General features: G+C 41.8%; 1 protein-coding gene across 2 annotated transcripts in view; it reads right to left on the minus strand.

Annotated features, from left to right (window-relative positions):
• The window catches only part of slc4a11 (solute carrier family 4 member 11), a 115,248-nt gene extending 93,271 nt beyond the window's left edge, over window positions 1-21,977 (minus strand). The window contains exon 1 of one of the 2 annotated variants that reach the window (XM_083998416.1): window positions 21,834-21,977. In XM_083998416.1, coding sequence (XP_083854542.1) covers window positions 21,834-21,870 — 37 coding nt within the window. In that variant the 5' untranslated portion in view covers window positions 21,871-21,977. The remainder of the gene's footprint in view (window positions 1-21,833) is intronic. The other variant, XM_083998417.1, reaches the window with a different exon arrangement.
• Between the last annotated feature and the right edge of the window lie 2,165 nt (window positions 21,978-24,142).

Raw genomic sequence — 24,142 nt, forward strand, 5'->3', positions numbered from 1 at the left:
CGACATCCAAGCCTGCCTGCCTGCCTGGCTCGGTGCTACCGGGTGCGTTTGATTGTGATGTCAGTCACATCGACACGAATTTTCCCTTCACCTTCTTGCACGACGACGCACACGGGTCAATCACATCCCAGCAGCGTGTTTACCTGCAGCTGCTGCATTAAATACGTCTGACAGCAGAAACACACACAGAACAGAGACATGTGCAGGATGTTGCAGGTTTCTATTCTGTTGGGTTATTTTTTTTATATATGTTGCAGCAGCTGAATAAACTAAATAAACCAAAGTCATGCTCACAGCTCATGCAGCTCATTATAATCTTGTTATTTTTCTGCTTTTAGGATCATTTCAGGCAGGAAACCTGTTGGATTTCACACATCTCTCTCGTGTCTGTCGTACGAGTCACACTGGTGATGGTACTCGGTCATATTAAAGAGTCATATTCTCATATTAGTTTGGCACGTCTGAGATGAAAGCTGTCATATTAACTTAAAGGCTTCGGCGGCACAAGGTTAAATAAACCCCGAGATTAAATACATGTCATGTTCGGCCTTATTAAGAGTGCTGCAGTAGATGTATCACTCCACTATCATCTCTTATGCATCAGTTAAATAAACCACAAATACTGAGCGAGTCAATTTTATAGTACAGTGCATCCATAAAATATTCAGAGCACTTCACTTCTTTCACATTATGTAGCTGCCTCGTGCTAAAAATCTTCCAAATTCATTTTGACGGCGATTATAACGAATGACTAACAGTCAAATAACCAACAGTATTTCATTAATAGGACAAAGAAATGCAGCAAATCCTCTCAGTTGAGAAGCTGCAGTGCTTTAATTATCATCATACTGGTTATTAACGGCCAATTAATTACAAGTCAATCAACTTGAGGGTTTTTTGGGGTTTTTTTTTAAAGGGCAAAACTTCAGCAGAAGGTTCAGTAACACTTTATGATAAATACTCATTAGTAAGCATCAGTTTAACATTATCACGTACTTAATTCATCATTTATGATGCATTTTTACATGTTTAACTCTGCATTAATAAGCTCATCTATACCGTGTCTAATGATTGATTGATTTTCATATTTATAAATCAAGTGTGTCAGTAAAATGTCATTAAATGATTAACAAATGAACATTTATGCCACACTTATACATACAATGGTTTTACCAATAGTTAATGACTGTGTTAATAGATGATTTATTATACATTATGTTATTAATCAATTCAGAAACGATGCTTAATAGTGTGTTTTTATCAAGTCTTACCGAACTTAATAAGTTTGGTACCAGCACATTAGCTTTATCACTACCACTGTAAAAAACATGGTGCGTGTGCATGGGAGAATTAGCAAACTAGCTGGGACGGGCTAATGTGATGGAATATATGGAAAATGAGGCAACATGATGCAAACATGACAAACTGTGCACGGTTGGGAAAACATGTGAGGAATATTCAATGGGAATCTCATTGGTTCGACCATTTGCAGTTAATAATAATTTCCATAACTTCAAACGACTCGCAGGCCCAGAGCTTCACACAACGTTAACGTTATTCCTAAGTTTGGATGCGACATGACACATGACAGCGTTTAATTAAGGTTTTTATTCCTTTTTTCTTTGCTGTGTGTTCATTGCCCTCTGTGGTGCATCAAATGCTAAATATTTTCCATTTTATTTCTCTTGCCATGAATGTTTTGTCATATCTGATGGAGCTTTTGCGTAAACATTAACTATCTAAGTCTGAAGGACGAAGTGCCATCGCTGTAACAGAGTGAAGTGACGAGGCGGTGTCAGAAAAACACTTTTGGAGGAAAAACAACACTGAATCAATTTGTATGATAAGATACATCATAGAAGTCCAAACATCATGTGGGTGAAGGTTTAGTTACAGAACATCAAAACTGTTCAAAAGTTATTTTTAGCACGCACAGAGACGTTTGAAAACCGCCGAACAAAGCCAAATCTTTTTTATTTCAATATCCTGGAGGGAGTCTTCAGTTGGACTGCTCATTTATTTATGTGGCACATCATGCCAGCTTCCTGCGAACGCCGTGCTCCTCTGAACTGCATCTTACTCCGAGAGCTGTGATCAGGAGCAGCATCATGGCGAGCTGTTTGGCGCTGACAGATGCAGGGAAGAGATTTAGCAGGATTGGAGGGGAAAGCACGATATCCATGTTACGAGCTGCCAGATCAATGACAATACAGTAGGAGCGTTGCTCTGCTGCGAAGCTGCGGTTTATATCCAAATAAAGAGCTCTGTTCAAAATTCAAGAACCAAAATAACTGAGACGAACGAACTCAAGTGAGGGAACAATGGCAGGAAATACAACTTTTTCTTTTTTTTTTACTTTTTCTCAAAGTCAATAACCGAGTGCTCCATACAGTATATTTCTATTAAAGCTCTATACAGTATAAAGGTAGATGTTTGTATTAAAGCTCCATACAGTATAAACGTAGATGTTTGTGTTAAAGCTCCATACAGTATAAAGGTAGATGTTTGTGTTAAAGCTCCATACAGTATAAAGGTAGATGTTTGTGTTAAAGCTCCATACAGTATAAAGGTAGATGTCCATGTGTAGTGTGATTATAAAGCAGCTCTAGGTTCTATATTAAAACTGTGAAAGTACCAAAGCCTCAGTCCACAGAGAAATGCACACAGCCTGTATTCAGAAACTGAGCCTTAAAACCAGCCGTTGGGACTTCCTGTCACTTTGTGATGTCACAACAAAATAGTCAAACAAGCCGCGCCCCCAACCTGGACAACACCATCCAACACTTCCAGGATTTTGGTTTCTTTGAGTGTTTTATTCTGAAATCTGCTCTATTTTTTTTAGAAAGCAGTCAGCCAATCAAAAGAGAGGCTCAGTGCCTCCTCTCTTCTGATTGGCTCACACCGACTTGTTGTTACTAGAGCTCCAGATATGGGCTGTGATTGGCTGTTTTTGATCAAAGAAATCCCATTAGAAAGACGTAGGAGGAGCCAGAGCGACCTCCCACGTATCATGTACTGCTGATTGTACTAATAAGTTATTTTTTTTATATGTAAGGGGTTTCCTCCTGGACCTGAGTCTGCATTATTTGTTTTAGCCATGTGTTAATACCTCCTGCTGCCTCTGTCTCAATATAATGAGCTGCACACATGCAGACTGTTAGACAGAGCTGAGTAAGCGCCTTTACATACTTCATGCTCTGATGGCCTTTTAGAGACGGGTTCATTAGCAGAGATGAAGACTGTTCTGTTGTGAAAATCAGAAGCAGATTCACTCAAATTGTGTGAATTGAGACATACTGACAACTGAGAGACTCAATGAGAACCATACGGTACAAGGACACCAGGCTCTGTTACAATGCCAGCAGTTCTGGGACATATTACTCTGCACGTCAGCTTGCATTTATTCCTGCGTACATGTTCATCTATACTCGACAATTTGAATTTCAAAAACGCTAATGTCAATGGATGTAGTGCTTTCCCGCGAGCCTGGTAACACGAAACAAATGCAAATGATCTAACGTGGGATGAGTAGATAGGAGAGAAGCTGTATCCTGCTACACTGCGCACACAATATTATCCTAGAGATTGAGGTTAAACATGTAGTAAATATCTTTTTTTAAAAGCAGATATAGAAGTGCGGCGCCTTATTTTTAACTTCAAAGCCTGTTCACTTGTTTCAGTAACATCGCATTTGATGGTTTAATGAAAACACAAACAAAAATACCTGCACTCGGAACAAGCTGCGAATGTAAAAACATCTCAGAGGACTCGAAGGCCCTAATGAGGAGAACGAGGTGGAACACGTTTATGTTAGCTTAGCGTTAGCGATGAGACACAGTAGATTAAACACACAGATGCACACAGGTTATGTGTTTGTGCCTGTCACCGTTGCACACGAGTGCCAGTCACTCACTGTGCAGCTGGCACGAACGCCGGCGATGTTTCAAAATCTTAGAAAAGAATCAGTCTGTGCACAAGCACACACAGTTGCATCACAGCGAAGGCATGCACTCACACGCTGGTCGACACAAGTGATGTACTGTGTCTCTCTACTGCAAATAAACACTGTGTTCTTCTCAACTTTATTACATTTTTAATTTAATCAAGTTTCATAAAACTATTTTTGACTGTTGCTAAATCTTTTTATTTATTCTTTATTTTATTTTCAAATTAGCAAACCACTTTAAAATGTGTAATTCCATCTATAATTCTCAATTGTCCTCATTACGTACTTCCCAAACCTGCATTCGGATGCGATGTTAAGAGTCCGTGCTTTGATGTAAAGGCTCTATAGACATATACAGACATATCACAGCATTAAGGTCCAATGTAAGGAATCGCTACTGTGACAATGTTGGACAACCATGGAGATGCAACACAATTCTTTTAAATTGTGCCGTTTATTTCATCATCCTTCAGTGTGAATCAATGGTGCAGCCGGCACCATGTGATATGTTTGATATGCAAACAGCTGTTTAAGAGCATGTCTATATTTTACTGTTAATATACTGTAGGCCTATGGAAATCTGACAAAAAAAAACCCCACTTCTGCATATTTCAGTCTTCAGTCTCTGCATATTTCACGTCAACTTCTCTTTAACACATCTGGCTGCCAAAACTGCTGCTGGATTTCATAAATTAACAAGAGTTTGAAAAGCCTTTTAATGTTATGAATCGTCCACAATGAAATACGGGGTCATTTTATGATGAAATAAATACCAACAGAGGCGAAACCGAAGTGCACATAGCACAGAGCACGGAGGAGAAGTACAGGACAGTTCATGTGTAAAAAGATGCACGATAAATTTCTGCAGAAAAGAGGAAGCTGTCTCACTGCGTGCAGGAAGTCAGAAGCACTAACAGCACATACATCTCATCACTCTCACTGATCTATTGGGTGTGTGTGTGAGGGTGTGTGTGTGTGCCAGATCTCTCACTGAAGACTCTTTTCATCATCGCCCAACATATACATGCGGGAAATATCTGTCAGTCAGTCGAGTGTACACATCACAAACCCACAAGCGAGAAAACATCTGCACCGCTCATCACTCAGTTGGAATCCATATGATAAACTCTTTCACGATAAACCCCAACCTTGATACGTCTGATACAAGCTATCTACAAAGAAGAAGAAGAGAAGGAAGACAGAAAGAAAGATGGCAGCTGCTTGTTGCCGTCGCAGCGATTGCGGTTTTCGTATCAGTTCACGGACCAGTGACACAGCAAAGTAACAGCTGCTTGACAAAGACAGGCAGAGAAAGTGTTACCTTACATGTTCCTATGCTATACAAATCAAACACCAGCTGACCCTTCCTTCCTTCTACGTTTGAATCCTCTTTCTGATTTCATGTTCTCCAAAAAGGGGGAGGAAAAATGTGGCGGAACATGAGTTTTCCGAGAAATAAACATGCAGGGACGATGATGATGATTTGGACGCCTTGGGCCAAAAAGATGAAGCCCTGTAGGTGTGTGCATGCATCCCCATATTAAATATGATGTAGCACCACACGGCACCATTACAGCTAAGCACTGCAGGAAACCTCAGCCTTTACCTACCGGGCCTGACGCAGTCATCTTATAGAGAAGTGCACTGTTTGCAGGCAGCTTGTTTCAGTAATGAAAGCCAAGTGAGAATTCTCTGCTGCTCACGCAGTTAGAGGAGACAATTAGGGCCGGAAAAAATATCGTAATCATATTCAATAGGTATCCAATTTCCTTTAAGTAAAAAGACAAACTCTGGGGGACAAGTTTTTTCTGGTGCAGTGTGGCATAATCTGACAGAGTGTAACGCAGGATGAATATATTTTTAGTGGAAGTATTTATCAGTGGGTGAAGTGGGGATGGAGCTTAAATAATGGCCACTGCCTCTAATCCCCTTTAAAAGCATCAGAGAATAGTAAGAGGCAAATATGTGCATCAAATAATAAACTGGAGAAATCCCAAAGAGCTGAATTTACATGTAAGAGAAGTAAGATTAGTTCTTTAATTTTTATATAAAAGAGATCTCTAAGTACTCCGGCCATCATATTTACATCACTGTTTGCATGTTGCACAACGGAGAAGTTATTGAAAAGTGAGAAAAACAAGAAGCTGGCACAAGCTGAGATCATATTTACACAACAGGAAATGGTGTGAATTAGCTTAAAGGATAAGGCCGGGGATATTTGATTCTGTTATTGTCAACAACAGAGCTGTCTGTCTGCTAATATTCTCCAACTTCTGTTTGCGACGCTCTCACTAAAGCTTTCAAAACAGGTCAAGAATATATATACGAATCCATTTAAATACTGTCTGAATCAGCTGGGGAAACCATTGTTTACCAGACATTATTCAAACGTGCATAAAAAACGAATTTGCGACGAAGAAATTCCAAGAAAAACACAGAATACCAGCGGACAGATCCATCTAAAAAGGTACTCAGCACACATCCCCAGAGTCCAGAGAGATTTATAGTCACTAAACTGCGAAAACTATACATGCAAAACATTATAACGTTGTGTTCCTGGTTGATAAATGATTTGAAAAATAGATATTTGTAAAGGGAGGAATACTGTATCCACACTGCGCGACCTTTGTTTCATTAGTGTGTTGTTTAAAAACCTGCAGATGCAACACACCTCCACACTCCTGCTGCTGTTGTGACGGCTGCGGGTATTTAATCAGCTGAGAGCGAAGGACCTTCGACGCTGTGGACGACTTTATTGGGACGAATCACTCATTACTCTAACCCGGCGCAGGCTCGGCCTTAATTGCATCCAAAAAAAAAAAAAGTGTTTTGATGTGTATTTAAATACTCCAAGACAACAGGAAGTCAACTTATACGACCCTGGGTGTGTATATAAACCAGTCGGGTTGAAACCGATCCAACCGGGCTGGTCTATTGCAGGGCAGTGCGCTGCAGGTACATGCAAAACAGATGCCAGAACCCCCAGGAGGGACGAACCATGGAATTTACTGGAGAGGTGAGTCTGAGCGTCTGAAATGAAGAGGGCAAGAGATTAAAAGGTGCCCCTGCTGCGTTTGTAGGGGAATCTACGAGGGCTGGGCCAGCATCAAGGAGGAGGTCGGGCCTTTTGTTGGCTAATTGTGCCCACAGGCTCTCTTGGCACCCGTCCTCTCTGGAGCTGTGGTCGTTGAGAGATCCCAGGCGGAGAGAGAGAGAGAGAGAGGGAATTCCTCTCCTCCGCGCTGGGCTCTGGACCGCGCTGGTATTTTGCTCGTATACACACTTTAAACAGCAGGCCCCCACATTTGGCCTTTTGTTTCTCTCTCTTTTTTTTTTATTCCCAAAGAAATGTTAAAGAACTTCAGTCGGTGCGGTAATTACGCACACGTTGTAAATGGCAATTTACAGTATGTGTTCGCATGGTATTTCCCCAACAGGCGTGGTGGGGGCCCGGAGCACGAGGGCACACCGACACATTGTGTTTTCTCAGGACTGAGGCACACTGAAGAGATTTACTTTGATGCACTCACTTGTGTATTTCATTAACTCAGGTTCAGAGCGATTCAACCTGTCACTAGTCACGTCAATTCGGATCGGAAATATCACCGAAATATCGCCTACATATGCCACACCTGATGGTTTTCTGGCATCCAGAAGAAGGAAGAGATGAACCTATTAGTCTATAAAGAGTTCAATCTAATCATCTTCAACTATTTTGATAATGAATCACTTGTACAAGACATGCAACTTCGCTTTATCTTAAAAATACAGTGAATTGAACTTTAATAACAAAAAAACTGAGGGGAGATGATCAATGTTTTCCTGCAAAGATCTGCTGAGTAATCATTCGCTGCAGCTCCACTGTGACTGTGAAGGAGCTTTGACTCAACGTGACGATGCAGAGCAGCTGTTTGCAGCTGTTTGCACGACGTATCACACCTCCACCCCAACCTGCTGCTCCTCCATCCTCCTCCTGTCTCTACAGGTCGCTCTTGCAACTGCAAATGCATTCATTTGCGATCTTATCCCACCCCACCACCCCTCCCTCCCATCACCCGGTTCTGAAGGCAAAATCCACATCATGCTGATCTTGGGGAAAGTCTCAGTATCCACCAGGAAGAGCTGGCTACTCTGGCTCTAATCTGGTCCCAGATAAGCAGCCTAAAACTGGGCGGTGTGGTGGATTGACTGCTGAGGTGGGAAGAAGAAGCCGACGACGGCAGCACTTCACCCGGGGGGGTTATGATATTATAAACCACATCAGTGAGCAGTTTTGAAGCCAGATCTGGTTTTGGGTGATGTCATGTGTGAAGAAGCATGACTTGGCTTGATGCTTAAACTCGTCACAAACACACGAGGTCACAGTCGGCTTCATCTGTGGTCGCTCGTCACATTCACACTCTCACACTTTGAATTCAATTTGCCACTTTCTTTCTTTTTTTTCGTCTTTTTTTTTATGTCAACACCACCTGTTAACAAAAATCCGTCCAACAGTTCTCAGACTTTTCAGACTAAACTGAATCCTAATCTTTTAACTATAAAAATGAGCCTGAAACAATATTTCAAACAGGAGTCATTGCTACTAAAAACTTACAGCGGTGATAAACTAATCCATATTCAACAAGCAGCCAACAGAAATCCTTTTCTGGAGTCTGTTAATTGTTTCGTCGAATCGGCAACTAGCATCAGTTAATTGATTTTTCAGGAGAGATTTTTCTACAAAACTAAACAAGCACTGCACCATCCTCCTCCAGCCAGGCATCTGAGGTAAACACCACATTACTCGATGGATGCTTTTATCCAAAGAAACTTGAAGTACAATGAGTCACATCTGCAGTAAAAAATAAAAAAATAAAAAATATATTTTTTTCCCCCTTCAGTTTCCTTGAGAAGAGAAAAGGCAGAAAAATCCTCATTCAAACTGGTGGGTATAATGAACCTCCTCCTCCTCCTGCTTCCTGTGTTTTCAGTGAAGGTTGCTTACATTGTTAACAAGGGAATGAAGAGACGTTTATCACCGCGTTGTGACAAAGTGTCGGGCAAAAAAAAAAAAGAATAATTCAAAATGCCAAAATATCACATTCAAATTGAGACTCTCCTCCTCCTGCTCGCTCTAGTTTCATCACTGACTTTATTATTATTATTTTATTTTTTTTATCTCAGTGCTGCTGTTAAAAGGTTTTTCTGTCTTGTATTTAAATCGACTTTCTTTTAGTTTAAAGCGCGGAGCCTCTATTCTAGACAGCTGCAGTCTGACGTTGATGATGTCACAGCAGAGCGCCCTCGACCCACCGAGCTGGCTGCGGCCGAGCCGTCTGGCAAGCGAGGTGGACTCCCGACCGGGGCCGGTGCTGGACGGCAGCGTGAGAGCGTGCACTCGGCCATATGCTGTCCACAAGTGTGTGTGTGTGTGTGTGTTTGTATCGGTGCCTTTGTGCATTAAAAACACTTAAGGCAAGACACTACAGGCAAAAACACTGCTTTTTCATGCACTGATCAATTTTGAGATTTTGGGCTATTTTTCTTCCTTAACGTGTATTCTTTCAGAAAAGTTGACAGAAATCATAGAAAATGAACATTAAGTTGATTATTTTACTTAATTCTGTCTCTTTCGTCAGTAGATTTCTCCTAAATTTACATAAAGTTAACATGCTACTGTGGCAAACTGTGCTTGTTGTCTGACCCATGTCATGTCAGGTTGTCATTGTAAAGCTCGTTCTTTCCTGAACAATGATGTAGGCTCCAAACATTGTCATTTCCTTTTCATCAGCAACAATTCCCTCTGTAAAAACTTCTGACTCTAATATGTCAACAAAATAAAACAGGAATTTTGAAAGGGGATTTATCCATTGTTCAGATTTCGGTTCTGGAAATGTGCAATGGAAATTAGTGCATATTTCATTAGATATCGCCTAATTTACATATTTAAACATAAAATTTGACAAAACTTGTAATACAAAAAATATTTGTCTTAATATAAGTGATAAACTTGGGAAGTTTCATGGTGATATCTGTTAGTTAATTTTTTACCCTATTCACCTGTAGTGTCTCCTCTTAAGTGTTTGATTTCTGGAAAAACTTCTACAGGTGCTGCTGTGACTGGGAAACAGAGGAGCTGAGTCCGGACCTGTGAGTGTGTGTATGTGGGGGTGGGGTTTTTTGTGTGTGTGCGTATGTGTATGTATGTAAATTTGTCAAAAAAAAAGAAAAAAGGAGAGTTGCTTTAGGCGAGGTGCAGCAAAGCCATGCTGGTGTTGAAAGGAGAGCCACAGGCAAACCTGATCAGGCCGGTTAAAATAAGACTGCAAATTTGATTTCATTATTTATTTAATGTTTTTTTTTTTTTTTTTAAACCAGCACAAGAACTAATTCTCTCACAGTGGGACTGACAGCCGACCAAAAAAATAAAATAACTTGAACGCTCATTTTGAATATTTTGTCCAGATTCAGAAATTTGCATTGCAGGAATTCAAGCCGTGTTCGAGCGTTTTTCTGCTTTTTGAATTGAAGATGTGTCCTTTGACGTCAGGTGTGTGGACCGAGCGGCTCTGCAGTAATCCTCTGCTCCTTTCACCTGAGAGGGGGATTGATAGTTATAGTGAGCCGGCTGCTGCCTGCCAGTCCACACAGATGAATCCGGGGCCTGTCTGCGGCGCGGCGCGGCGAGACGAGGCATCGTGACTGAGGTTAGAGCAGGAACATGCTCCAATTTAAACCCTTCCACCCCCGGCGTTTCATCCCTGTGCTGTTTTTTTTTTTTTTTTTCCTTTTTCCTCCTCCCTCTTCTGTCCTCTCTCTCCATCTGTTTGTTTTGTGTAATTTTTACATTTCTCACATCTTTGCCTCTTTGCTCTCTCTCTCTCTCTTCTCTCTCCTTCCCTCTTGCACTAACAGGTATGGGATTATTGCTCAGGTGCTGCAGCGGGGACGCTCTGCTGTGAATGTGCATGTGTATGTGTGTGTTTGTGTTTGTGTGTTCATAGTGTGTGAGTCAGGCCGTGAATGAGAGAGTGAGTGTGCAAGGGACTGAGGGTGTTGTTCCACTACACACACACACACACACACAGACACACACCAGCCGACTTGCTCGCTGCAGAAATTGGCTGTCGAGATTTTCATAGAAGAAGGGGGGGGGATAAAAAAAAAAAAAAACAGTGCTGGGGGATTCCTGCTAATTGCTTGCACATTCTCCTCTTCCTCTGGCTCGATTAAAGACAGGCCACCATCTCGCTTTCAAGTCTGCTGCTCTGCACTGTACTGTATGTACGCCGCACGCTGTCCGACAGCACATCTCACTGCTTTTCATTTGCGGTGTCCCCCCTAATCCCCCCCACCACCACCTCCCCACACAACATAACTACAAAGATGCAGTTCCCATGGATCGATGGGAGAGAAAACGTCCGTGTGTTTCGTATAAACCCAACGTGACGTCCGTAAAAATGTAGAAATATGAGCTAGAGATGCATCGATTCGATACCCGGATCGGATATCGGCTCCGATATTGACTAATTAGCTGGATCGGATATCGTATGAATGAGGCCGATCACAGTTACAGCGATCTAGTTTTCTTTTTGTTGCTAATGTACACTTTGTTATCTGTTAATAAATAATATTAAGTACATTTATGGGATTTATGGATCGGAAAAAACTGGATCGGTGCTTCTCTAATATGAGCTTTGGGTTCTGAATGTCAACGACGGTGCTGTTCCAGAGGACGTGACATTTTGAACGACGGAATATAAAAACTTAACGGCCGCTTTAATCAAAACGAGCTCGTCAGATCTGTTTAGTATGCGGGACCCCGGTGACAGTCAAACCACTGACCTCAGCAGTGTCAGTGCCCTGCTCTGCTCTGCTCTAGCCCTGCACTCGCCTCTGTCGCTGTCTCTCTGCTTAGCTTATAGTCGTGTCCCACCCCAGCACTGACAGAATTTAAATGAAGCAACCCACTGTTCCTCAAGCTTATCGCTCTACAGTCGGTGTCACTGCTACGTCTCTCTGCCTATAATCCTCCACCTGGCACAGGGGCGGCGGCGGCGGCGGTGTGAACGTGGAGTGGCTCGTGTCCGTTTCACGTCTTGTACTGTACGTCACTTAAGTGTGAACTGTGCTGCGATGCTGCATGTCTCTGCACCGCTGCCCGCCACCGCCACCGTTGATTTACATCTAATGTACAACACACACGACCCCTTGAAAAAAACGCCTCAGACGGACCCGAGCTGCAGGTATTACATCAATCACACTACAGGTGCTGCATGGAAACGGTTTGGAAACAGGTTTGGTGCAGCAGCAACATCGATGATGTAAATTTGACTGCCACACGATACGCAGCAAGGACAAAGAGGACATCAGACATCAGAGTGTGGAGGGAGAGCACACACAAAAAAAAGGATATGAATACTTAAGGCCACACATGCCACTATGTGTGTGTGTGTTTGTGCATGTGTGTGTGTGTGTGTGTGTGTGTGTGTGTGTGTGTGTGCAAACTCAGCATTCAACAGCTGTATGAAAAGAGCAGCATGGCATAAATGAGCGGGAAGGAGGAAACGTCTGCAGGTCTACATGAAGCTACTTGTTCCTGCAGCTTCTTTGAATTGTGTGGATCATACATGACAGGGCATGTGTGTGTCTCTACATGTGTGTGTGTCTCTGCATGTGTGTGTGTGTGTCTGCACTACACCTCAAATACATATTGCCACACTCTGCCCTGCACAGTGACATCTCTGCGTGGGAACACAGGAAAGACGACTTTACAATCAAGGTTTGGGAAATCATCAACATGGGCATCCTCAGACATGTTGGAATAATTACTATGTGCAGGGAGGGGAGGGGTGCATCATGTGTGTTTGTGCATGTGTGTGTCTGTGTGTGATATTGCGAGCAGTGCTATGTCTACCACTCTGTCGTGTTCTGTTGGCTGCTTTTAAATTAAATTCCCCTGCAAAGCGGCGAGAAGCCTGCGCAGCGCTCATTGTTCTGTGGTGGTGGTGGTGGTGGTGGAGCGTCGGTCGACCTGCAGGAGCCGCGTTCAACAGGAACTGAAACAAATACCTCGGCCCGGCGTTGGTGCCGCTTCCTGTACTGTGACCTGTGGAGTCGGCTTTAATCTGCGCTGGATGGGGCGTGCAGTGCATGTGTAGGGCGGTGGAGGGTTGGAGGGGCGGTGATGATTACACAACAGTAAACCAGAGCGGCGCGACCACCAACACTGTGTTTGGTTGTTGTTTTTTTTACTTTCTAAACATGTGTGTGTGTATCTGCATTAACCTAATCTGTGTGTGTTTGTGTTTCAATGACTGCAGTTGATTCCTCAAGACAAAGGCGTCCAACGTTGAGCTTTATTCCCAAGTTAAAAGCATCTATTATATCTCCAATGAGATTACAGGATATCAAAGAGTTTTTAAAAATCTAAAATCTCCATTTAGGGCCATAAATTGTCTATTTTCTTAATTACAGTTTTGACAGGTCTTAAATAAAAAGTCAGTAACGTTATGTTTCTAAAGTAACAGAGTTCATACTTTCTTTTATTTCAAGAAATATTTTGATTACGCTGTAGCATAATAACGAAACAAGCAAGGAACCAATAGTTGCTAGCGTTAAATGCGCAGCACACCTGTAGCACCAGGTGGATAGCTGCAGCCAGTTTAACATTATTTGTTTTACAGTATTTTATTTTACTTTTTTATTTAACAGGGACAATGCTCTACTATTGTGCCAAATTTAGCTGTAAACTAATTTTCATCTGTCCCCGGACACAGACAACATCTGTACATGCTACCAAAGTCAGTAGGGTACCCAGTTAAAATACATACAATTTCATATCCTATCATACATTCACAATCCATCATAACATAGAATCCAACGTTTGAGATTTCATAATGAGATGAGTAGAATACTTAATTAAAATACATACGATTTCATATGTTGGATGATGAAGCGAGATGACGGCGCCCTGAGCTCGTGTGCACACAACACAATGGGTAAGTGCAAGTTTAATCACAGATGGTTAGAGAACAGTGAAGCCAGTGTGTGGTTGAAGCCTGCTGCTGAAAACCGACTTCAAAAATCATTACAGAACAGTCGCATGCGGAGTCGGTCGCTCATTAATCAGTATTTTTGTAAGTAATTCTGCAATTCCTTCATTTCCATTTTCCTTCATATCCTTTGTACTTTTATTTTTTGCTAGTTTTGTGCATTGTCTTACATTTAGCTTGTTGAAACCTGCAGATACCCTGGATGTGTGTGTATGTGTTTGTGTGAGGTCATTAAACAGACCCCCCAAACATCGGTTTCTCATCCTCTTCACTTTCACCCACTAAGAATCACTTAAATCCTCAGGAATTCAAACATATAATCTGCTGCTAAAAAACAAAGCTAGACTCGAGGGGGGGGAGAAACACACACACAAAAAAAACAAAAGAACAACACAACTGCGGAGAAACAAGTGTTTTACATCCAATTCTGTGAGTAAAGAGGAAGCCTAATAATTCTCAATGACTGCCTTTGTAATCGGGGTTAAAAATATCTGCGCTGCTGGTGTAACTGGATTGAGCCCTAACTTGATTTATGATTACTGGTTGTTTTTCTACGAGGCTGCACACTAGTATTTAACCCCCCCCCCCCCCCCCCCCCTCCCTCCCCAGTTTTTATCTGACCGTTGAGAAGAAGAAGATAAAACGAGTTTTTCTTTCATCCTCACAACAATAGATTCTTTTTATACATCCACATCTGGAGGGGCTATAAAGCAGCGCGGACGTGTGGAATTAAAAGGTTTGCGAGAGTCATACGTTAAATACCACGTTGGAACATACGGGGCTATTTTGGTGCATGATGCTATTAGGGATAGGCTGTTTAATTAGCTCGTAAATTCCACATTAAGATGGAATTCAGATTAGATTTTATTCCCACAACCCCTTCATGTTTGGTGCTCTTCCTACTCCCAAAAAACTCAAATACAATGGAGATGTTATGGGGCGATATAGAGAGAGCATTGTGTCGACAAATAATGAGCAACTTGGTTTCAATCAGTTTTTGATCAGTTTTAATTTATCTGCCTCTTTTATAAGAGTCTGGAAAAAAACAACACCACATAGAGGAGGACGAGGACGAGGAGGAGCATCTATGAAGCGCTGAGCTGGACTCTGTGGTTTTGACTCGTGTCCAAAAATGCTACACGCTAGGACGGCGTGATTAATCGCATTAAGATCACGATGTTGATTCATGCGTCGTCGCGACCTCGTTGTATTTATTTATTTATTTTATGTGACAAAGATTCAAGCCAAGTTTCTGTTCGCGGGGAGATCCAGAGCTTCTCCTGGAGCTGTATTAACAAATTACAAGAGATGAGGGAAGAGGGAGGAGGGAGGGGGGACGAGGGGGCATCCATGTAAATAAATCTGAGGTTTGTGAGAGACAGAAAGAAGAAGAGAGAGTTGAGCTTCTCAGGAACGACAGTATAAATAGAAAAGTGTCAGATAATGTGGAAGTGCCATTATAGACACATAAACAATCTGCACAATAAAAATGTTTATGAATGAAGGTCATCGGGGGGAATCCTGGTGTGTGTGTGTTACAGCCTGGTGACAATGACACGATGATGGTTAATTGCAGCGGCTTTTTTCAGCAAAGTGACGCTTTCTGGTTTTGTTAAGAGTTTAAAGACCAAGTGGGAGTACATGTACATTTGTACATTGTACATTTGTTCACACATTGATATATTGATATATTTATATGTTTCATTATATATTTTCATTTGTATAATTTGGTACTGTACTGATACTAATTGAATATTTTGTTATCTATGTGTAAGGCGACCTTGAGTGTCTTGAAAGGCGCCAACAAATTAAATGCATTATTATAATTTTTTTTTTTTTGTCAATGTTTTTGTTTTATTTTATGTTGCTTCACTTAAACTGGCCTGGATGTACTGGGATGTGTCATATATGTGTATGAGCAGATGCATGTACAGTATGTCTCTGTATCTACAGGTATGCATGATTTGATTTCTGAGAGAATAAAAAATGTATAAAATAGATTAAAATAAAGAAGAAAGTCTAGCTATGTTCAAAATAGTTTCAAAAGTTTCATAATAAAAACTGTGAAAATGTTAAAAAGTTCAGCTTTTTGTTAAAAATTAAACTTCTCATCAAGATCCAGTGATAAATAATAAATGTTAAATCCTGATTCTCGCACATTTTAAAAAGCAGATGAGATGACGTTGTTGTGTTTAATACAGAATATGTTTCCCGAACGAATTGCACATTTGTTGGTGAAAGTTCTTGTAGCTTTATTTATAGCAGCGATGGTTGTTGTTGTTGTCGTTGTTGTCGAGGTGGTAATTTGCTGCTCATTGATGTCAGATACTGAAGTGACAGAACCCGCAGCACAAAGCAGAAACTCACTGTCGCTGCTCACATCTGTTACACCCTGCTATTAGAAAAAACACTGTGAATACCAAGAAGCTTAATACATCATCCCAAAAATACCAGCTGCACACGCATACACATATGCACACACACAAACATGCACACTCACACTTCCTGCCAAACTGACAGGAAGTGTTTCTGTCACACTGCAGGTCTGAGTCTGTTCAAACAAACACTTAAGACACTAAAACACTGTTTCCTACTGAGTCTACAGCTTTAGTCCAGAAATACACACCTGTCCATGTGTGTGTGTGTGTGTGTGTGTGTGTTGTATGGATTTTAATATCCAGATAAGAGTGTCTATGCATGCAAATGTGTGTGCGTGGGTGACGCAGGCTGAAAAAACAAAACAGAGATGGAGGGAGACAGATATATAAAGGCAAACAAGTGTGTGTGTGTGTGTGTGTGTGTGTGTGTGTGTGTGTGTGTGTGTGTGTGTGTGTGTGTGTGTGTGTGTGTGTGTGTTGTAATTGTAATGGATGTGTGGTCGTCTTCATTCTCTGTTCCATGAACTGTGCATGATGAGCGTCTGTCTTGACACATCTCCATAATTGTTTTGTGTGTGTGAATCAACACGTAAATGCAGATAGAATGAGTTGTGTGTGTGTGTGTGTGTGTGTGTGTGTGGACAATATCTGTGTGTGTTTTTGTGTGTACATGTACAAATGTGCGTCTTAAGCCCATGTGTGAATACAGTGTGTGTGTGGCGGTCCGGTCCTGTCCTGTCGTTGTGTGGATGTGTTTTTGTGATATTTCAGCGCTGGTGTATATGTGTGTATATGTGTGAGTGTGTGTGTGGTACTGTATAATAATTTGTATGTGTGTGTGGATGTGTGTTTCTCCTCTGCCCAGATGGCTGTGCTCAGAGGCTGGAGCTTCTGAGATCTGTTGCCAGCGGTGAATACTGATCAGAGATCACTGTCACATCTACAGCACACACAAACACACACACACGCACAGAACACACACATACACACACGCATGCACACGGGCACACGTCATCCATCTTCTCTCACACACACCTCCACTTCCACATGGTCGAACTACTAATTCACACGGCCACTCTGTGTCCTCCATGCTGATGTTCTGTGGCTCTGCAGGTCACGGCTGCAGCTCCGTCTGTCACACCCGGAGATTGACGGCACGCCGCGCCGCACTGTGCCGCGCCACGCAGGCCGAAGGTTTCAGCCTCATGTCATAATTATGATATTTAATCAGAGCTGGTTAAAAGAAGACAGCAGAAAGGTGGAATGGACAGTTTCGTCCGTGTAGCAGCTTCAACAGGCTCCTGAAACAACGCAACGTCACATTTAAAGCAAAAACGCTGAAGATTCACATGTTTCAGAGATGAAAATCTGAGAATTTGCATCTTTTTTTTGGTCTAACTGGTTTAAAACAAGATTTTAAGGAGGAATGAATTAACAATTTACATTTAATTCATCCATTGAGGACATTATCTAATAAGAATCCAAAAGTTGCGATACATTTTGTCCGTGCAGCGTCAGAGACAGCAGCTTCAACAGGCTTCTGAAATAACGCGACGTCACATTTAAAGCAAAAACGCTGAAGATTCAATTGTTTCAGAGATGAAAATCTGAGAATTTGCATCTTTTTTTTGGTCTAACTGGTTTAAAACAAGATTTTAAGGAGGAATGAATTAACAATTTACATTTAATTCATCCATTGAGGACATTATCTAATAAGAATCCAAAAGTTGCGATAAATTTTGTCCGTGCAGCGTCAGAGACAGCAGCTTCAACAGGCTTCTGAAATAACGCGACGTCACATTTAAAGCAAAAACGCTGAAGATTCAATTGTTTCAGAGATGAAAATCTGAGAATTTGCATCTTTTTTTTTGTGTAACTGGTTTAAAACAAGATTTTAAGGAGGAATGAATTAACAATTTACATTTAATTCATCCATTGAGGACATTATCTAATAAGAATCCAAAAGTTGCGATACATTTTGTCTGTGTAGCAGCTTCAACAGGCTTCTGAAATAACACGACGTCACATTTAAAGCAAAAACGCTGAAGATTCAATTGTTTCAGAGATGAAAATCTGAGAATTTGCATCTTTTTTTGTGTGTAACTGGTTTAAAACAAGATTTTAAGGAGGAATGAATTAACAATTTACATTTAATTCATCCATTGAGGACATTATCTAATAAGAATCCAAAAGTTGCGATACATTTTGTCTGTGTAGTAGCTTCAACAGGCTTCTGAAATAACGCAACGTCACATTTAAAGCACAAACACTGAAGATTCACATGTTTCAGAGATGAAAATCGGAACTGGTTTTAAATTAGATTTTAAGGAGGAATTAATGAACAATTTGCATCTAATTCATCCATTGAGGACATTATCTAACATAAAAATCAGAAAGTTGCGATACATTTTGTCTGTGCAGCAGCTTCAACAGGCTCCTGAAACAACGTGACGTCACATTTAAAGCAAAAACGCTGAAGATTCACATGTTTCAGAGATGAAAATCTGAGAATTTGCATCTTATTTTTTGTCTAACTGGTTTTAAACGAGATTTTAAGGAGAAATTTATCAACAATTTACATCTAATTCATCAATTGGGTACATTATCTAACATAAAAATCTGAAAGTTGCGATTCGGTAAAACCGATAATCAGATCAGACAAAAAACACAAAGTTTAATTGACGAAACTGCCTTTGTTTTATTCACTTTGAATTAGAGCTGAAGAATTTATCAAAAACATTATTAAAATGAATAAAACTCCAAATGATATCCAAACCGCAGAAGCAATATTCATATTCACCAGATGGGAACTGTTTGGTGCAAAACAAAAATCACATCATCATCATCATCATCATTATTCTGTGTTGTTGTTGTTGTTTCTTCCAACTAAAACTGTGACTCACATCACAGTTGTGCAACTTTGTCCAAAATAATCACCAGATGATAATATATTATTCGCATATGGTTCAATGATAATGTGCATTATTAATTGTCTACTGTATAAGTGACGTTTGAGAAACAATGAGATCAGGGAGATAAATTATTCCTGTTCTGAACACGACCGTTCGCTTCACTAATGAATCAACAGCTTAAAAAAAGAAAAAAAGAAATATGATCATCCTCTGGGTCGCTGCTGTCACAGATCAAACGTTAAATATGTTCTGACTCGACACTGTTGGAGCTGCGTGTCCAATTTAAGAGAGAGAGGGAGAGAGCAAACAAAATCAGAGAGATGAATAAATCCTTCTGAGTGTTCAATAATAAAATCTCACTGCAGCATCATCGCTCCGGCCGTCATTCACCAGCCTATAAACCAGTGAATCCTGTGACCTCCTCTCTCCTCCTACAGGTGCTACTGCCTCACCTGCTGCAGGTGGAAGATCAATCCTTCACAACAACAACGCTTTAATAAGAGTTTAATGCAGAACGCTGTGTGACGACGTGTTCGTGCGCAGAAAGAAAAACGAAAAAAAAAAAAGCTTGTTCTGCTTTATTTGGAAATCCAGAGGGCAGTATTATAAAGTGAGTTTGGAAAGCGAAGAAAGAATCTAATCCTCTGGCAAAGTAATTGTCGAGTCACTGGTGGTGGTGGTGATCAATAACTCCATCAAATTCCTGCAGATGCATGCTGGTCATTTTCTTTTTCTCTTTTTTTCCCTGACGCTGGGCAGAGCGAGTGAGATGTGGAAACCGGCGCGATTTTAAAGCCAAGGTTAAGTTACATGACACCGACATCCAGAGTGAATGTAATTAAAGGGATTAGACGTGAGGGGATCAGACGAGTGTGTGTTATCAGCATCAACCCAAACCTCCACCTTTCCTTCTCTCTTTCTTGTCTTTCTCTCCTTCTTCCTTCCTTTCTTTATTTCTTTCTTTCTATCTTTCTTCCTTTCCTGTGTGACAAACCTCTTCACTCCGTTCCTGTTCAGATCAAACCTGCCCTCTCTCCGCCCGCCTCTAATCAGCTCCCCAGCAAATGAATGCAAATTACTCTTCAGAGGACGAGCCACAGCAACGTCCATCACGCCCCGACACACACACACACACACACACACACTCTGAAATGTAGTTAGTGTGCAGGGCGCATGACGCTCACCCACGGACACACACACTATCACACACGCACATCATCTCAGCAAAGCACGACTGAACTCTGACAAATGCATACACACAAACACACAGAGAGAGAGAGTCTCAGATGATATTTCCGCACTTGCATTATCCCACATAACGTCCTCATCAGATACACACACACACACACACACACACATGCACACACATATGCACACACTGAGGCGCAGCATCCTGCTCTGCCTTCCCAGACAAAATGAAAGTGAGGAGGCAGCAGCCGCATCACACCTCCAAATGGGCTCCGGGACTTTGAGCGAGGGGAAGAACTGTGGCTGTCACCAACACTAATCTGTCTGTCTTCCTCCATCTCTCTCACACACACTCACACACACATGCACAGTTGCACACACACATGCACAGTTGCACACACACACTTCAAACAGGCACACGCGCAGACACTGATCTCTCTCTCTCTCTCCGTCTCTCCCCTCCCTCAATTTTTCATCCACAGAAACACGTACGGTACAATCACTCACACACATGTGCACACTCACACTCACTCACACTCACACTATGTTTCTCGTGCGTGCGTGTGCCGTGTCGATCCCGCTCCGTCTAGCAGCAGCAAAGCAGGCGCACGCACGTGCACGAGCCCCGCCACCAGTGCAACACATGAGAAAGTGCATTATTATGAGCCCGGGCTCTTTCTCTGCATTCCAGCTGTTCCTCTTGCTCGACAGGTATACTGGCTTTTTTTTTTTTTTCTTTTTTCTTTTTTTGTTCGGGGTGGGTTTTTGCAAAGCAACCGTTTGTCAAGATTCAAAGAAATACGACGCAGAAACCTCTCATGTTGCATACCAGACATAAACTAGAAGAAAAAGAAGAAGAAGAAAAGGGGAGAGAGAGAGAGAAAAAAACGGCAGAAGCGTACTAATACAGAAAAATGAAAAAAACATCTGCATTTCTGAGAGCACAACAGGGCTTCTCCAACCACACCTCCTCCGAGAGAGAGAGGGAAGATAAAAACAGGTTTTCTGTCACAAACACAGCGCTGCCACATTCCTAAGTATGCAGATAGAGCAAACAGTCAAATACAACCAAAAAAAAAAAAACACACCAAGTATGTACAGTAGAAAACACATGCACAACCCCGAACATCTGCCGTCTCCCTCCGAGAAGTGGAAGTGGAGGTGGGCTGCACATGTTTTTCACAGGGGGGGTTCTCAGGTTTCACTAGGTGGTTAGGGAAACCCAAGGTTCTCCCAGTGAACGGCGCCGTGTCGTGCTCAGCTGAGGAGCAGCAGCAGCGGCAGCGGCAGCAGCAGCAGCAGCAGCAGCTCTGGACTCCTCAAGCATTTTTTCTTTTCTTTCTTTCTTTTTTTTTTTTTTTTTTGATCCACTTACCCGAAGGCACGAAATGAAGAACTTTGTTGGTCTCCATGGCTGAGCAAGTGGTGGCGAATGCACACTTCCTCTCTCCGACTGCCTGCCTCCCCCCCCCCAAGTCAACCCATCATGGTTGTGTTATCCTGTGCTGATGAGTGTGAGATCACCTCTGCTCCCTTGCTCTGCTCTGTTTCTGACTGCCTCTCAGACACATGCAGTGACTCAGCCCCACTCTGCCTGCCTGCCTGCCTACTCGCTGCGCCCGCCGCTGGGTCCTAGTGCCTTCTCTTTTCCTTCCTCTCTCTCTCTCTCTCCGCTGCTTCTGATCCCAGCCCACCGCCTCGGCAGCCTATAGCGGGGCTGCGTGCAGCAAACTCAAACCTCCACGTCAGGACACACCTCCCCTCTCCCTCTCTTTCCACACGTCCACATGTCGACGGGTCGGGAGCCGCGCAAACTCACCTGGCTGGCCGGCCGCCGTTGCCATTGGTGCTTTGTTATGTGTATAGCTCAAGAGTAACTGAACTAGTTTCACCATGCATGTGAGTTCATCTCGAGCACTGCTGATGTTTGGACAGTGTCAAAACAAGAATGCAGTGGTGGTGGTATGAAAGCGAGGACGTCGTGTGCTGTGGTTTGAAGGTGTTGCTCTGTTGGTTTCTGCAAAAAAAACACAAAACTCTAAAGTAATCTAGACCGACAGAAAGACACTCTTCTCTTCTGTTTGGTTCTTCATCGTCTTGCTCTGATCTCTGTCCGACTTCCCGCTTCTTAAATGTGAGGATTTTCTTACTAAGTTTTAAAAAATTGAAGCTTTGAACAGTTGGTGAGCCAGAAACAGTTTAAATAAAAGGCGTCGCCTGGGGCTCTGCGCTACATTTCCTCCTTCACTCACTTAAACCCTCACATTTTTAGAAACTATCAGTTATAAATGGATAAATTAGGGCGTGAGATAAATCAATATATTGAAGCAGTTGTTATACTGAGGCTTTCTAGGAGGAACATAGACCATATGGCCGCCGCCCGCAGATGTCGACTCCTCATACCTTTCTCTCTCTCTCTCTCTGCTCGTGTTCCCTGTCCACATCTATACTGTCAAATATTGAATAAATGCCAAAACCTTTTTTAGTTAGTTAGTTGCAGCCCTGATGAAAACTGACATATTTACTTTCCCCTTTGATGTGAGAAGAACAAAATGGCACAGATTTGTTGATATAGTTTCTGGCAGGCAGGTAAAGAAAGGAGAATAAAAAAATGACTACCTGAGTAGGGCTGTCACGATTATGAATTTTTTGTTGACGATAAATTGCCAAACAAATAATTGCGATAAACGATTTAATTATCTTTTTCTACCTGTCAAACTTTTGCAGCATTTCTTTAAATGCTGGTTTTTAAACCATATTGTACGGCCGCATTGTGACTGTGTGTTTGCCATCTGGTGCTGTCATGTTTATATTAAGACCGAGACTCGTCCAAAAGCTTCAGGAATAGCTAATGGCCGGGACAGAATTGTGGCTGCTGTCTTTCCAAGTTTGGCTAATTAGGTGGGGTGGTGGATACGTATCGAGATGATGTCATTAAAAAAGCACCAGTCAGACCTCAAATAATTGAAAACAACCTGGAAATAGTGATGGAAATATGCAAAAATAATTGCGATAAGGTGATTATGTAATCATTGTGACAGGCCTATTACAGAGTAAAGCAGTCGGTACGTTGCATCTGCACGTTCCTAATTTAACACCTGGGAGTGTAAATTATGACAAAGGGCAAATAGAAGTCCATCAGGTGATGGAGTGTGGGGTCAGATTTGGGTTTGATGCCTCAGCGTTCAGTGGCTAAAATCTCCAAGTGACATCATCAGCTCCATCCAAAAAAACAGCACCTGATTCCCAACCTCAAGTGTCACAAGTGCTATGCAAAAATCTAATCAACTAACTCAGCTTTGAGCTAAAGGACGAAACCTTCAAAATACATGTGAAATAATGTGATAAAATCTGATTATCACATGAAGATTTTTTTTTTAAAAAGAAAGAAAGAAAAAAAAGACAATCCTCATCCTCACACCCCTGAAGCTTCACTCGTCCCTGATATCACACGTTTGTAAATAGTAACACCATCACACAGGACAGTGATGCATGATTGACAGGCAGCACAGACAGACTGAACGAGTCCTTATCTAACCATATAAGAAAAAAATAATTAATTAATTGCAATATGCCTGGGGGCCGGTTCCAAACAAAATCATATTTTCAGATGTAGGAGGAGAACATGGTTGTTTGGCACAAAACACAACAACATCATGATTAATTTGTTCAATATCTGTCAAA

This window comes from Trachurus trachurus (genome assembly GCF_905171665.1).
Source record: "Trachurus trachurus genome assembly, chromosome: 22".
Taxonomy (NCBI): domain Eukaryota; kingdom Metazoa; phylum Chordata; class Actinopteri; order Carangiformes; family Carangidae; genus Trachurus; species Trachurus trachurus.